Raw genomic sequence first — 15,092 nt, forward strand, 5'->3', positions numbered from 1 at the left:
TCTATATTAAGAGACGGCGAAGGGTTTGAATTGACACACAATGGGTTAAAGAGAAATGCCCCCAACCATAAAGGCAATCTACTCCTTTACGTAATGTTTGAAGGAGTACATAATCTGAGTGCTACAGTGACCCACTAGGTGTAGGTTAGTTGTCTCTGTCAAGATTAAGTTTTATTGATGGTCTACTGATCAAAAGCTGAAACTAGTGGATGGAAAATAAGAAGAGTAACGTTAGAGAGATTAAATTTATATATTAAATTTGCAAATTAAATGACGTGTCATCAATAAAAAAGAAATGCGTTAATCAACACTTAAGTAATAATCAAATCATCACCTTCCATGTTATTTAGTTTATAAAGTTCAGTCTATAAATTTAGTCTCTCTAACATTGTAAAAAAAAGTTAAAAAAAAAATATGCAGAGATGACATGACTTGTAAGCTTTAATGAAAGTAATGAACCGGTGAGGATGTGCCTTTTTTTTGTCTTTCTTCTTACGGTGAAATGAAACTAAATTGGCTGAGACTTTATAATTCAATGAATTGATTTGTCACTGATGCTCGGAAAGTTAGAGTTCAAATCTTGTTCAATCTCAATTGGTGAATAACTATATTCTTAGCCCTTCATAATTTTGTAGTGTGAAAATTATAAAAATGCCCTCAATCAAAGTTGCTTGGAAATTTCTTCAAACTGATCACTAAACTGGAAAACTTTACAACCGTGCACGCAAAGAGCGTAAAGGGAGGGCACCATCTCATGCGGCCCTTTTATACTTTTACGACCGTTCATCTCTCACTCATCGATATTCCTGAAGGAGCCTTTGGAACTTTAGTCAAAAGCCAAGTCGATAGCTTTGAAAGTAGGGATGGTAAATTAATTCATTAAATTATTAATAAATAACTATTAAGACTCGTTTAATTTGATTTTTAACATAACATAGCGGTAAGATTGATAGTTTTAATGATTGTGTAAGTCAAACTAAATGAGTTTGAGACTTCAATGACTTGATTTGTCACATGTGCTGAGAAAGATAGATACCAAATCTTATTCAATCTCCATCCATGAACACCTATATACTTTTTTTTTTGAAAAATAAAGACAACTGGAGCAACTCGCAACTATCCATCTCTTCTGAGACCAACTCTAATGGTGGGCTAAAAATCAAATTACCTCCCAAAATTTCCTCCCAAATCTACTCCAACCCAAGGGATAATTTTGGGCTATGCTAAACCAATGCCAAATTCCCCTCAAAATTTAGCCTAGAAATCGGAGTGGACTCTACCCATATTTATCGGAATTTAAATTTTTTTTAGATTAAAATGTTTATAAAATTAATTTACGATGATCTACATATTTATTTTAAAAAAAATCAATTTAACAAAAAAAATAGCTTAAGTTCATTCTTTAATAATTTCAGGCTAAAATTTTATGCTAGAACGGTTGGAACAGAAAAACTATTTATGTACTAAAAGTTAAATTTTTCGGGCTAAAAAATTTGGTTTTTAACTCAACCATTAGAGATGATTTGGGGGATGAAAAGGGCTTTACCCTAAAATTCACTTTTTTGTAAAATAAAAAATTAACAAAATGTCGCAATCAAAGGTGCTTGGAAATTTTTCTTCGAAGAAATTGGTGACTAATTAACTGGGAAAAATCAAAACCATGCGTACACAAACCGCGTAAAGAGAGGCCCCATCCCATGTGCCCTTTTTTATGCTTTTGCAACTGTTCATCTCTTACTAATCGCTTTTCCGGAAGAGCATTTGGAACTTCGTGCATTTACTCAAATGCAATTCAAGTAAAATTCGGAACTAGTCTTCCCTTCTCTCTCGTTTCATTAGATCCTCCTCAATTCTTAACTACTCTCTCTCTCTTGCTTTGCTTTATTGGATCCTCCTAAATTTTGAACCAGTCCCTCTTTCTACTCTATTCACAATTAATCTCTCTGCACAACTACTTCTGGATCTGAAAACTAGAGGTTATGGATATGGTTTCTTCTTCTTCTTCTTCTTCTTCATCCGCTGCTGATACAAAAAAGTAATTGTTTTGGATATTATTTTGAAGGTGGAGAAAATAAACAAGCCCTTGTCCAATTGGTAACTCGTCAGAGGTTGGTCGGTGTTTATTGATACTGTTTGAGGCTCTTACTGTATTTTTTTGTCATTTATTTTTAATTAATAAGTTTTGGTGTTATGTTGTGCTGGCATTTAAATTGCTAATTAATTTTTGTTATGTCTGCTGTTAATTTCTTTGCTAGTGACCTGTCACCGGATGTCACTTTGTTTTGTTTGCATCTTGATCAATTGTCTTCCTTTTGACGTTTGGATTAAACGGTTCTCTTAACAGAGGTTCTGAAAAGCTTCATTACAAAGGATTGAAAGAGAAAGCGCCAATGGAAATAGAAAACAAGGAAGAGAACAGAAGACAAAGGTCTCAAGTTGATTTTTTGCATCCTTTTTGTGTGGTGTTTTTTGGGATGCATAATAATCTGATTTATGTTTATTGACTATACGAAACATAACCAAAACTTCACTTGCAGGAATCGATCAGGAGACGATGATGATACTGATTGTGAGGGGAGCAAAGCAAGGAGACAAGGTTTGCACTTATATCATTTTATGGTTTTCAAATACTGGTAGTTTTGCATGTTGAGATGACGTCGTTCATATTAAGATTGCAAATATATGAGTATCTTTCTTCAAATTATAGTTTTTTTAAAGAAAATATGTGCCTATTTCGTTCATCTCTCACTCACTGAAACTTTGTGCATGTACTCAAAAGCCAATTCTAAGTAAATTCTCCTTAATTCGGTGCAACGTAATAATATTATTTCTCTTTAATTAACAATAATCTCTCTGCAACTACATCTTTTTGCTGGATCTGAAAACTAGATGTTGTGGATATCGCTTCTTCTTCTTCATCCACTGCTGATGCTGATGATACCAAAAAGTACGATGTGTTTATTAGTTTCAGAGGTGAGGACACCCGCCGTACCTTTACCAGCCACCTTCACGCTGCCTTACGTGAGAAAAAAATCACAACCTTTATTGATGACAAGCTTGAGAGTGGAGATGAAATCGCACCTGCCCTTCTCAAAGCAATCGAGGAATCAGAGCTTTCGGTGATCATTTTCTCGAAAGACTACGCTTCTTCCACGTGGTGTTTGGATGAGCTTGTGCATATCCTAGCATGCAAGGAAAAACATGGCCAGTTGGTTATACCCATTTTTTACGACACCCTTCCATCGGATGTACGAAAACAACGGGGGAGTTATGAGGTTGCATTTGCTCAACTTGAGCAACGTTTCCAGAACAGTATCGACAAGGTGCACAAGTGGAGGGATGCTTTGACGAATGCAGCAAATATATCTGGGGTTGATTCAGAAAAATTTAGGTAACTAACTAATTCTTTAACTTGTATAAAATTATAAATTTTCTTTAAACTTTTGACGATTTTATTTGTGCTAAGATTTTGTAGGGTATATATATTTAAGACTAACTATTACTTTCCTACGTATATATGTCAGGACGGATGCTGATTTAGTTAAGAAAGTTGTTGAAGATATTTCGACCAAATTGTGTCGCGCATCATCCTGCGATTTAAAGGGCTTTGTTGGAATTGAAAGCCGCATTGAGCAGGTCGAATCGCTATTAGGCATTCATTCATCGGATGCTTGCATCACTGTCGGTATTTGGGGCATGGGTGGTATTGGCAAGACCACCCTTGCTGAAACTATATTTCACAAACTCTCTTCCAAATTCGAAGCTTCTTGTTTTGTTAAGAATGTTAGGGAGAACTCAGAAAAAGCAGATGGACTAGATCACTTGGAAAAAACACTTCTTAAGGAGATATTAAAGGAAGAAGGTCTATCCATACGACCAACTATTGTTCAAAAAAGGCTCAGACGCACAAAGGTCCTCATTGTTCTTGATGATGTGAGTAGTTCAATGCAAATTGAACGTTTAGCTGGAGATCCTCCTTGGTATGGCACTGGAAGTATAATCATTATCACAACTAGAGATAGGGGCACACTTGGGAAAACTGTTAAAGAGGATAATATCTACAAGGTTGAGGTACTAAAACCGGATGAGGCTCTTCAACTCTTCTGTTCGTGTGCTTTCAAGAATAACAGTACGCGTATAATAGATTGTAAGGAGTTGGCAGAAAAGGCGGTGGCTTATGCCAAAGGCCTTCCTTTAGCTCTTACAGTTCTGGGGTCCTTGTTCTTCAATTGCAAGAGCAAAGAAGAATGGGAAGATGTGTTCAATAAATTGAAACGATTTCCCAGTGAAGATATTCAGGAAGTGTTGAGAATAAGTTATGATAGATTGGGAGAAAATGAGAAGGAGATATTTCTGGATATAGCATGTTTTCATACAGGGGAGTATCTGGTTGAGGTAAAACAGATGTTAGATGCTCGTGGATTCTTTGCGACAGATGGAATTAGAATTCTCAAAGATATGTCTCTCATATCAATTGATTCAGAACTGGAAACCATACCGGTGGACCTAGAGATGGACGATTTTCCACAAGAAATGGGAAGGGAAACCATAGAGATGCACGATTTGCTACAAGAAATGGGTGGGAAAATTGTTCAAGAACAAGGTAATAAAGATCCCGGTAAACGGAGTAGGTTGTTCAATGATGGGGATGTCTATCGTGTATTGAGCAGTAACATGGTAAGAGCCAAATGTATTCAATTTTTTTTTTCTTTTTTTTAGAAAATAAAAATTACAAACTTGAGATCATAACACAACAAAGTAAAACTAATTTATAATAAAGAAGTGAGATTGTTAAAAGATGAATTTGATTGAATATTTATTGTGTTAGGAAGTGTTTGGAATATGAACAAATGTTTGTTTATTTAGAGAAGTAGAGGAGGATACAATTATGTTGGATATTTGACTAGACTAAGACACTTGTACATGATTACCATTGCAAATACTCTTTGTTCCAAATGTGCGTTACATTTTAACATGTTGAAAACATATATATTCACATTTAAACTTTCTTCTTATTCTCAGGAAACTCCGAATGTTGAAGTCATAAAGGTTTATTGGCCTTACATTGAAAAGCGATCATTGAAACATGTAGACTTCAAAACGATGTCTGACATTGAAGAGCGATCATTGAAACATGTAGACTTCAAAACGATGTCTGACATTGAAGAGCGATCATTGAAACATGTAGACTTCAAAAAGATGTCTAACCTAGAAATGCTAATTGTACAATGCGGTTGTCTAGGCGCTTATTCTCTAGTCCATTCCGATTCTCTAGACCTTCCCGATTCTCTTCGTTATCTTGAGTGGTGGCGATATCCATTGGAATCTTTACCGTCAAAATTTTCTCCGGAAAATCTAGTTGAGCTTCATATGCCAAATAGCGGAGTTAAGGAGCTTTGGAAAGAAGCGCAGGTATATTATATTATATGCCTATTTTAATTCTTGTATAAAATCAAGTGTAGAAATTATATTAATTCTTTATATTTCTATTTCATTTGTTGCAGATACGTGTCAACTTACAAGTGATTGATCTCCGGGGCTGTTCAAATCTAACTGAAGTTCCAAATCTCTCTCGGAGTCTAAAAATTGTGAAGATAAATCTCTGGGGCTGTAAGAGTTTGGTTGAAATTCCTTCGTATTTTCAACATCTTGACAAGCTTATTTATCTTAATCTGGGGTACTGCTGGAGTCTCAAGTATCTTCCAAAGATGCCAGGAAGTATTCAATACTTAGATTTAGAATGCACTGGTATAAAGGAGGTGCCTGAATCAGTTTGGTCTAACGAAAATATTTCTTACTTGAATTTAAAGCATTGTGAAGACCTTAAAAAACTTCCAAGCAGCAGGTGTAAGTTGAAAAATCTCGTGAAACTTGATCTCTTTAGGTGCTCTAACGTTGAAACTCTCGCAGAGATTTGGGAGCCAATGGAACATTTGAAGTCCTTAAGTTTAATTGGTACAAAAGTTACAGAGCTACCCTCATCAATCTGTAAGTTGAAATATCTTGAGAGTCTTGATCTCGCCTTTTGCTCTAGATTTTCCAAATTCCCTGAAATCTTGAAGCCAATGGAACAATTGGTGTCTCTTCGTTTGGTATTCACAGCTGTCGAAATGCTTCCTTCGTCAATTGGAAATCTAAATAGGCTTCAAGATTTAGACCTTAGTTGGTGCAAGCAACTTAAGGATGTCCCAACAAGTATCTCCAGTTTAACCAATCTTAAACGTCTCAACTTTTATGGCTGTCGGAGACTTGAAAAATTGCCTTCCACTCTCCCTTTTCGCTCTTTAGAAAAACTAGAACTCAGCCGCAGCGGTATATTGGAAATACCAGCAAGCATCAAACAAGCTTCTCGGTTGTCCATGCTCCACTTACGCGGGTGCGATCAGCTTCAATCTATACCAGAGCTCCCAGTGCTATGTGATGTTGACGCTCAAGGCTGCACGTCGCTGAAGATAGTGTCAAGTTCAAGGACAGCACTCACACAAGGTTGGGATAAACCTAATTATTGTTGCAGAATCTTTACTAATTGCCCAAAATTGGATAATAATTCAAGGAGCAACATAATGGATGAAGCACAGATTGCAATTATGCGAATGGCAACTGTTGCGCCATTAAAGGACTATTGCTTGCCTCATAATCCCTGGCCTCAGATTAAGATTGCATATTCAGGAAAAGAAATTCCAAATTGGTTCAGCTATCAAAATGAGGGATTTTCAGTAGACATCGAGCTTTGTCCAGATTGGTTTCGAACAAGTTTATTTGGTTTCGCTCTCTCTGTTGTTGTTTTTTCTCGGGTTAATGTGTTGTGTAAATTCTGGAGTGTAAGAGCTAATTTCATTGTCAAATTCATGGGTGAAAGCCATGAACTGTTCAGTTCTAAGCACATTGTCCCAGGCAATAGCTACGACGGCCAACATCACGTGCATGTGTGGAATGAGGCCTTTAGAAGTGAAAAGGTAGGAAAAAACTGCTCCCCTGATGTTTACAAACTTGCCAAAGAGGCCTCTGTTGTCTTCTACCTGGGAGCTGAAGATTTTGAATTTCATAGTTCTGTTTCCAAAATGAAGGTGGAAAGCTGTGGTATATGCCCATTGTATGCGGAAGATGCTGAGAAATTCAAATTTGGTCATGTGTTCAAGTCGAGGGGACCAAAAGTAGAAGAAGAAACAAGACAAGATGATGATTCCAAAGGTGGTGGATCAAGTGATGAGTCTGAAGCAAATGACAGTGATTAGGAAAAACTTTTTAAGGCAAATTTGTACTTTGATAGCTCACTTGTCTGACCAAGAAATAACACAACAACTAGGCAAGGGCTTTATTATTTTGGTATTGTTTATGCTTTATACATTATAAACCGCTAGTTATGGAAGTGTATAATAGCCTATTTGTTATCTTTAAAACTTGATTTACCTTTTTATCATAACCATAGACATTTATTAACACTCCATGCCAGGGCAAAGTAAAAATCTCACAACCAAGTGCGATAGTTTGAACATTCAACATGACAAAAATATGCGATTGTTCAATGGTTGAACTGCAATGAGCCAACAATATGAACGGCCCGATTGGACTAACACTGGCAAAGCTCAGTGTTCTTGTTTGCACCAAACAAAGATCAGCGAAACAAATTTTATTAGAGAGGGTAAAAAATTACAGAGTATTAAGGCTGAAAAAAGAAAGGCACAGCCCCAGTTTAATTATACAATCATCAAATTTGTAACAACGATAAACTATAGGGCTCTTTGCTTCAATAGGACTAGGAACTTTCCAAAATTAAGGAGAAAAATTATACGTCGCGCTACAAGCTAAAGGAAGAAAAGAATGAAGAAAAAGTGAGATGCATACACAAGGAAATGAAATACAAAAGATACACTACAAGTTCGATGGCTGAGAAGGAGCAACTGTCTTCGGTGGCCTTCCTCCAGCTAGGGGTGCCATGTGCTGTGCACCAAGACCAGGCATCAGTTGCTGTTGTTGAAAGCCTTTTAAAGTGAAAAATAAGAAACTATTCTCCATCAAAGAAAGACATGTTTCAAAATATAAAAGTGATTTGTTTTATGGATGAATACCAGAAGCAGGTCTCCAGGCTACATTGCCAGCATTGGAGTAATTATTTGCAGGTTCAAAAATATTGGATTTATCAAACATAACATTGCTTGGTAGCCCTGCTGGAAGAGGGCGTCCCTCCCTAAACCGCTCCATCAAAGATAATGAGGCATGATGGGTAGTCATTCTATCAATCTAGACGGCACATCTAGACGGCAAAAGATTACTCCCAATCACAAATTAAATTTTATATCTACAAAATATCTATGGCATATGTAAGTTTTTACATCAAAATACGAACACATCATGCAACGAATGAACATCCAGCAGCAAAGCATCTCGCAGAAAAATATGATTGATTGAGCCTGTTATGTTCAGCAATTCAAGCTAATGAGAAAGTGCATTCATATAATCAATATTTAACATAATGTGCCCCTGGTTATCATTTTATACGGAAATTCCTTCAGCAAAACAAATATATAGCTTTAAGAACCTATTTGTCGATATGATCCTGACCCAAGAACATTTCCCCCGTATGCGACAATCCTAAATACTCCATAGTCATCTTATACTGCAGGTTTTCACTACTGCACAATTTCTAAAGTCTGCTTACCCCCTCAGGTCGAATGGATACACCAGAAGGTATATTAATGACCTGATAACATAACTCTCTCAACCTCACTAACTGTAGTATAAATTCTTCATCTACTTATTTTCTACCATTTGAACATCAATTCCGCATTTATACTAACACGAAATAAAAATCTCAGCTTAGATAAGAGAATTAAGACATCCCGACCTCACATTTACCACTTCAACTACAATTAGACTACAAATTCAAAATCAATCTGATTCGGAACACAAATATAATCATACACACACATCCAATTATACATATACACACATGCATATACATATATATATATATATATATATATAGAGAGAGAGAGAGAGAGAGAGAGAGAGAGTACCTGAGCAAGGACCTGTTTGGGCGACCAGAGCCCTGGGAGAAAGCGACGGCTTCATTGCCACTAATCCGGCCATCGCGGTCCAAATCGGCCCGTTGGAAATACGCATCGAAGAGATCTAGATTCGCCGATTGGTTCTGCGGCGATGCCATTGCCACCGTCGGATTGCGATTCGCGGGAGATCAGGCCACGGAATCAATCGAGAGCGCCGCGCGCTCAGGCTGCAGTACGCGTAAGGAGCGCCCGGAAGAATCAGAAAACCACGAATTCGGAGGACCATGATTTGGTTGCCCTTCTTCTCCGATTCGGAGGAAAATCAAAAGACGACGGAGACACTGAGCGATGCCGGCAGTTTGGGGTAGAAAAACGATGATTTTTCGTTTTGATTTTTTGTGACAAAAATGGTGCTGTATTTGTGTTATATTTCAAAATTACCACTGGTCCTAATGAGCCTGGCCCATTAGATACTACCATAACATATACCATTTAGAAATCGAGTCGGTTTGCAAGTTTATGTTTTCGATTTGTCAACTTAATGCGAGATTGAGAAGGAAGCTACAATTTAATGTGAGATTGAGAAGGTGCACATATAGAAAGGTGCAAATTCATGCGAGATTGAGAAGGAAGCTACAATTTAGAAATCAGAGTCATTTGTTTTGTCGGATATTTGTCATGTTACATTGTGAGACTGTAAATTGCAGATGTACATTTAGACATCGTTCTGTAAATCCGTCTAAAGAAGAAACCTAATTGATAATCTATACACACCCATACATATTAACTACTCTTATCATGGCCGACAAGCAGCTCATGTCCACAACGGTTTTGTGTTCACGTTTCGTCGGTTTCCCGTCTTCTTTTTCTTTAAGGGCACGATCAATGATTAGCATTCTAAATATGATTATAAACCCTTCAAACAACTTCATTACTTGGTACAATTAAGGCATTTTGATTGATCCCTTTTGTGATCACCTCATTTTTGCCATTTAATTAGTCCCTGAAACTTCTTGCATTACATGATGTGCATGGAAAGGTGTATTAAATAAAACATTGGGGATCTTTGAAGTAGTACTATGTTTCATATCAAAATCAAAGAACGGGCCTAATAATTGATGTAATTAGTAAACATTGACACATAATGTAATGCATTCTTAATTGGAGCTACAACCTTGTCTAGTTTCCATTTTTTGTAAGTGTATATGTTAGTTTGGCGTATGTTGTCGGCCACTCTAGATTGAAATGGTCAACTTCGTTGTGGGAGCTTCTTTTGTTCTCACTTGTAGCAAAAATGTCTCAATCACTGAGACAAATTTCTCGAATTTTATCAAGTACATGTCAATTTATGTGCTCCTAACTATTTTTTAGTAAAAATAATTACACCTTCTTATTTGCAAATATTAAGAACAGTTGCTCATGTGTGCGTAAACGGTAGGTTATGAATACAGACATAACTTGGATTCTAATAGGATATTTGGTGTTAAAAGATAAATAATAAAGTTGAGTATTTTTTTAGTATACCAAAAATATGATCTGATACACCAAGTGCCATTTTCAATCATGGACTATAAGTTACTATTTTTTTTTTTTTGAGATATATTTAATAATATACTATTAAAAGATAACTCTTGATTTGGTTAATATGAAAAGAAAAGGAAATTAGGGTATTATTATTTTATATTAATATGAATATTACTTAATTATTTTGTCAGACATTTATCCATTAGCTGGTGTAGCAGCTAATGGGAGGCCTGGACTGCATACGGCGCTTCCCCAACGCCCACTTCCACCGCCATTTATGTCCCCTGGCCTCTCCACCTCCTCCGTCTTCATCACCGCCGGCAAAAACCCTCCTCCTATTCTCTCCCACATCAAACACCCAAACTAGAACAATCAACACCAAAAATGCCAGTGCTGGGTACAAGAAGAAGGGGAAGATGAAGATGGCAAAGATCTGACTCTCAGACCTCCTTTCTCCCTCACTCAAAACCAACAAACCCAGCAACAAAAACAACAAAACGATGACGATGACGATGACAAAGCAGAAGAACAAGAAGAAGGGGAAGATGAAAACAGAGCACAAGGCCGTGGCCGAGGGAACTGGACGATAGTGCTGTCGTCGAGCTTGGTGGGTCTGCTCACCGGAATCGGCGTCGTCCTCTTGAACTACTCTGTATGTTTGATTTTTATCCATAACTCAATTGTCCATTTTTGCTTTTCTTGCTTGCTTGTTTGCAAAGTTTTGAGCTTTTATCTGAAATTTTACACAAATTGTAAATGTTCATGAGATGCATTAGGAATAGGATGTGTATTGTCCATCTGTTTGGCTTGAGTCCTGCAACACGTGAGGGGCGCGTGAGGTTATGAAAAACTGTACCACATCGGAAAGTTAAGGAACCTTGCATTAACTTATAACTTATAAGGTATAAGGAGTCGGGGCTACTCCCTCATTTCCAATTTGGGTCGGAACCTCAGGTTCCGTCACTCATTACCCATTTTTTCTTTGCTTTTTTCTTGCTTGCTTATACATAAAGTTTTGAGCTTTTTCTGAGATTTTGACATGAATGGGAAGGTTCATGAGATACTTGACGTGTTCTGGGGTGGGATGCGGCAACGGGGAGCTTCATGGCTGAGAAAGGAGTACATGGGAGATGTAGAAGCAGGTGATTCTGGAGGGTTGTGTAGAAGTCTAATATCTTGCAGTAATCAAGAGATTTAGAGAGAGAGAGAGATTGAATATGTGAAGAATGATTCTCATTAACTTTCACAATGCACTATTCAAAAGGATATAAATGTCTATTGCCTAGTCACCAATCTTACATAACAGTCTTATCTACTAATTACTTAACCAATATGGTAAGCACTAATCTGTTGCCTTGAGTGCACTGTGATATGGTGATCCTTTATTACCCTTTAACAGTTTGATTGTTGCCATAATAAACTTGTTTCGAGATGCTTTTGAGGATGGTTCACAATATAACAATGGCAATGAGCAAGGAGGAGAAAAAGGAGAGAATTGATTAGTGAAATTGGGAGTGCCTATTTCGGTTTTTGATGGTTTCAAGGCAGCATCGTGTCCTTTTGTCAAGGCAATTGCTGCTTGTGTCACACTTGGGACTGGGCACTCGTTAGGTCCTGAGGTCCTAGCGTTGAGATTGGAACTTCTATAGCCAAGGGTATTGGTGCTGTGTTTGATAAAAGTTCACAAAGAAAGCTCGCTTATGTGGCTGCTGGAATTGCTTCTGGTTGGTATTCAGTTTTGTGTATATCTATGCTGCCGTTATCAATACATGTATGCCCTCATTGTAATTGTTGTTCTGTTTTGACAGGGTTTAATGCTGCTGTTTCCGGTTGTTTCTTTCCCATAGAGTCCATCACCACCTAATTCCTCATCCATTTCACTTGTGAATTCCACTTCTATGGTCATACTTAGTGCTGTGATAGCTTCTGTAGTTTCAGAAGCTGGTCTTTGTTCTGAACCAGCCTTTAAGGTCCCATACTATGACTTCTGCTCACCTGCTGGTACACTATCAATTATCTGTTGATTCTTCAAAATAATATATATAAAAACTTATGTGCCGAGTGAACAAAAAATGGCTCTTTTATTTAAATCATTTCTGCAATTGACTATGGCATCAGTACGTAATCTTGGAGTATTTTCTTGCTCCTGGTACTGTGATTTGCCTTTACTGAATATGGTTTCTGAATTTTCCCATTATTTGGGTAGTTGATTTACATTGCATGTTCCAAATGGGTAATTTCATATATGATTGTGTTACAATGCTAGTTTATTCACTCTACTGGGATGAATTTTCCGGGCATACCTTTAGTATATCTAGAGGTTGATGTTCAAGTTATTGTTTAAAGGTGTGGTTTTAATAATGAGACGTATTCGTATCATTTTCTGAGCTTCCGCTGTATCTATTGCTGGGTGTCCTATGTGGCTTGGTTTCATTAACCTTATCAAAGTGCACATCACACATGTTGGTATTTGTTGACAATCTTCACAAGACCGTTGACCTACCAAATTTTTTTTTTCCCTATCGTGGGTGGCTTGGCTATTTGGCTGATGGCATTGGCATATCCTGAAATTCTTTATCGGGGTTTGGAGATGTTGACATTTTGCTGGAATCTCGACCACTTGAGAAAGGCCTCTAAGCTGATCAGTTTCTTCAGTTGATAGTGATCAAGATAGGTGCAACCTCATTGTGTCGAGCCTCTGGATTAGTTGGAGGCTGCTATGGTCCATCACTTTTTACTGGTGCAGCAACAGGAATGGCATACGGAAAATTCATCAGTTCTGCAGTTCTCAGTCCAATCCTATACTTCATCTTTTCCATATTGGAAGTACCATCACCATAAGTATACGGTCTGGTAATGTTCAACTAGTATGCTTGATATAATGTCATTTTCATATCTAGAAGATAGTTTACCTTCAAAATTGAAATATCTGGCAATGTTCAACTAGTATGCTTGATATAATGTTTTTTTACCTATTTTTGATAATTTCTGAGAACAAAACTCACATTTGAATGTTATTATCCAGAAACGTATAGCCATTACCTTCAGGGGCAAATACCTTTCTTTTTAGAAGTAGAATGTGTTTCCTGCAATTGTATTAGTTCTAAAGTGTCGAATGGTCTTTTGACAATTGACATGGAGTGTACATAATATCATTCTCCATGGTAAACTTGAAAAGTCTGAACTTTTCTCGGTGAATATATTATTTCTCTTTCTGGTATTTGCCTGCTAAATTCTGAAGGTATCCCAAAATCTGGAGGGAGTTGACAATCGGAGAGATTCCATTTTCAGGTTGGAATGGGTGCTAGTCTTGCAGGAGTCTGTTGCTTTTTGAATTGACACAAGATTATCGTATTGTGCTGCCGCTACTTGGAGCTGTGGGGTTATCTTCGTGGATTACATCTGGACAGACGAGGAGAAAAGTTATCGGGAAGACTAAGAAACTCAAACAGGGAAACAATAGTAGCATTCAACAACCTGAAGTGCTTTCCCCTACTGCAAATGGGATATCTTCAAGTGGTGCTTCAGCTGAAAGGACATCTAATGCAAGTGACCTGTGTGAAATTGAAAGTTCACTCTGTATAGATGGGTCTGATACTGATACTGATACCGAACACTCAGCAAGTCTTCCAGTCGATGCTCGATTGCTGAAAAGGGCTCAGAGTTGGTTCTGCCTGAACAACTACAAATCTAAATACAACTGATGGACACAGGAACATATACAAAGTTATTAGAAGAGAAACCGTCAAATTGGGGTTTTCCTTTTACCATTTTGCCTTGTAATATAGTTACTGGTTTTACTGCAATACCGTATAGGTTATCGTTTGTTAATGAAAAATGAAAATTCGTTTGAGTAAAGAAATGAGTTAAGCAGATTATAATCCTAGTTTCTGACATCCAAACTTTTCAAAAACATCAGTCACCTATGCCCAATCATTCAGGATAATGCGGGTTTGAGTCTAGTAATAAATGCTTCCTCTATGAACATCATACGACATCCTAAATTTCTAATCCCATCTTCCCAAATGAAAGAGGAAAATTGGATTTTGGAGCACCAAAATCAGGGGCAGTGGACTACCGATTGAACTTACGATTCTTGAAATAAGCATGGTTTTAGGGTTCCGACCAAAGAATTCGGTTTTGGGATACAACAGTATAATGACAGTTCCATGCCTTCCTATTTAACTTTTAATGGTTCAAAACGGTGAAGAAAAAAACATGTACAAGAGGCCAAATTTGGGTACTTATCCATGATAGTTTAAACAAGCGTTGAATTCTTACAAATACAAGAAATGCTAAGATACATGAAATGCTACTGCTCAAATTTGATCATGTCTTCATGCCGAGGGAAACAAAAGTAGAAGAAGAAACAAGACAAGATGACGATTCCAAAGGTGGAGATGAGCCTGAAGCAAATGAAAGTGATGAACATGGGTCTGAAGCCAGTGGAGCTGAAGATATTCGGACTTTTAATCCAACAATCCTAAACATCATTATCCAATAGAATTAGGAAAAACTTCAGGTCGAACGGATACACCAGAAGGTATATTAATGACCTGA

At 37.3% G+C, this 15,092-nt stretch overlaps 1 protein-coding gene and 1 pseudogene across 1 annotated transcript; both read left to right on the forward strand.

The window, feature by feature from the left end:
• The first annotated feature begins 2,121 nt into the window (after positions 1-2,121).
• On the forward strand, positions 2,122-7,379 carry LOC137725706 (TMV resistance protein N-like). The gene is made up of 5 exons (XM_068464476.1): positions 2,122-2,596; positions 2,890-3,391; positions 3,525-4,677; positions 5,023-5,412; positions 5,505-7,379. The coding sequence occupies exons 1-5, from the start codon at positions 2,494-2,496 to the stop codon at positions 7,233-7,235; spliced, it is 3,879 nt and encodes a 1,292-aa protein (XP_068320577.1). The 5' UTR covers positions 2,122-2,493; the 3' UTR covers positions 7,236-7,379.
• Positions 7,380-10,743: 3,364 nt separating this feature from the next.
• LOC137725708 (chloride channel protein CLC-e-like) lies at positions 10,744-14,390 on the forward strand (annotated as a pseudogene).
• Positions 14,391-15,092: the final 702 nt, after the last annotated feature.

The sequence above is a fragment of the Pyrus communis genome, chromosome 2 (genome assembly GCF_963583255.1).
Source record: "Pyrus communis chromosome 2, drPyrComm1.1, whole genome shotgun sequence".
NCBI lineage: Eukaryota > Viridiplantae > Streptophyta > Magnoliopsida > Rosales > Rosaceae > Pyrus > Pyrus communis.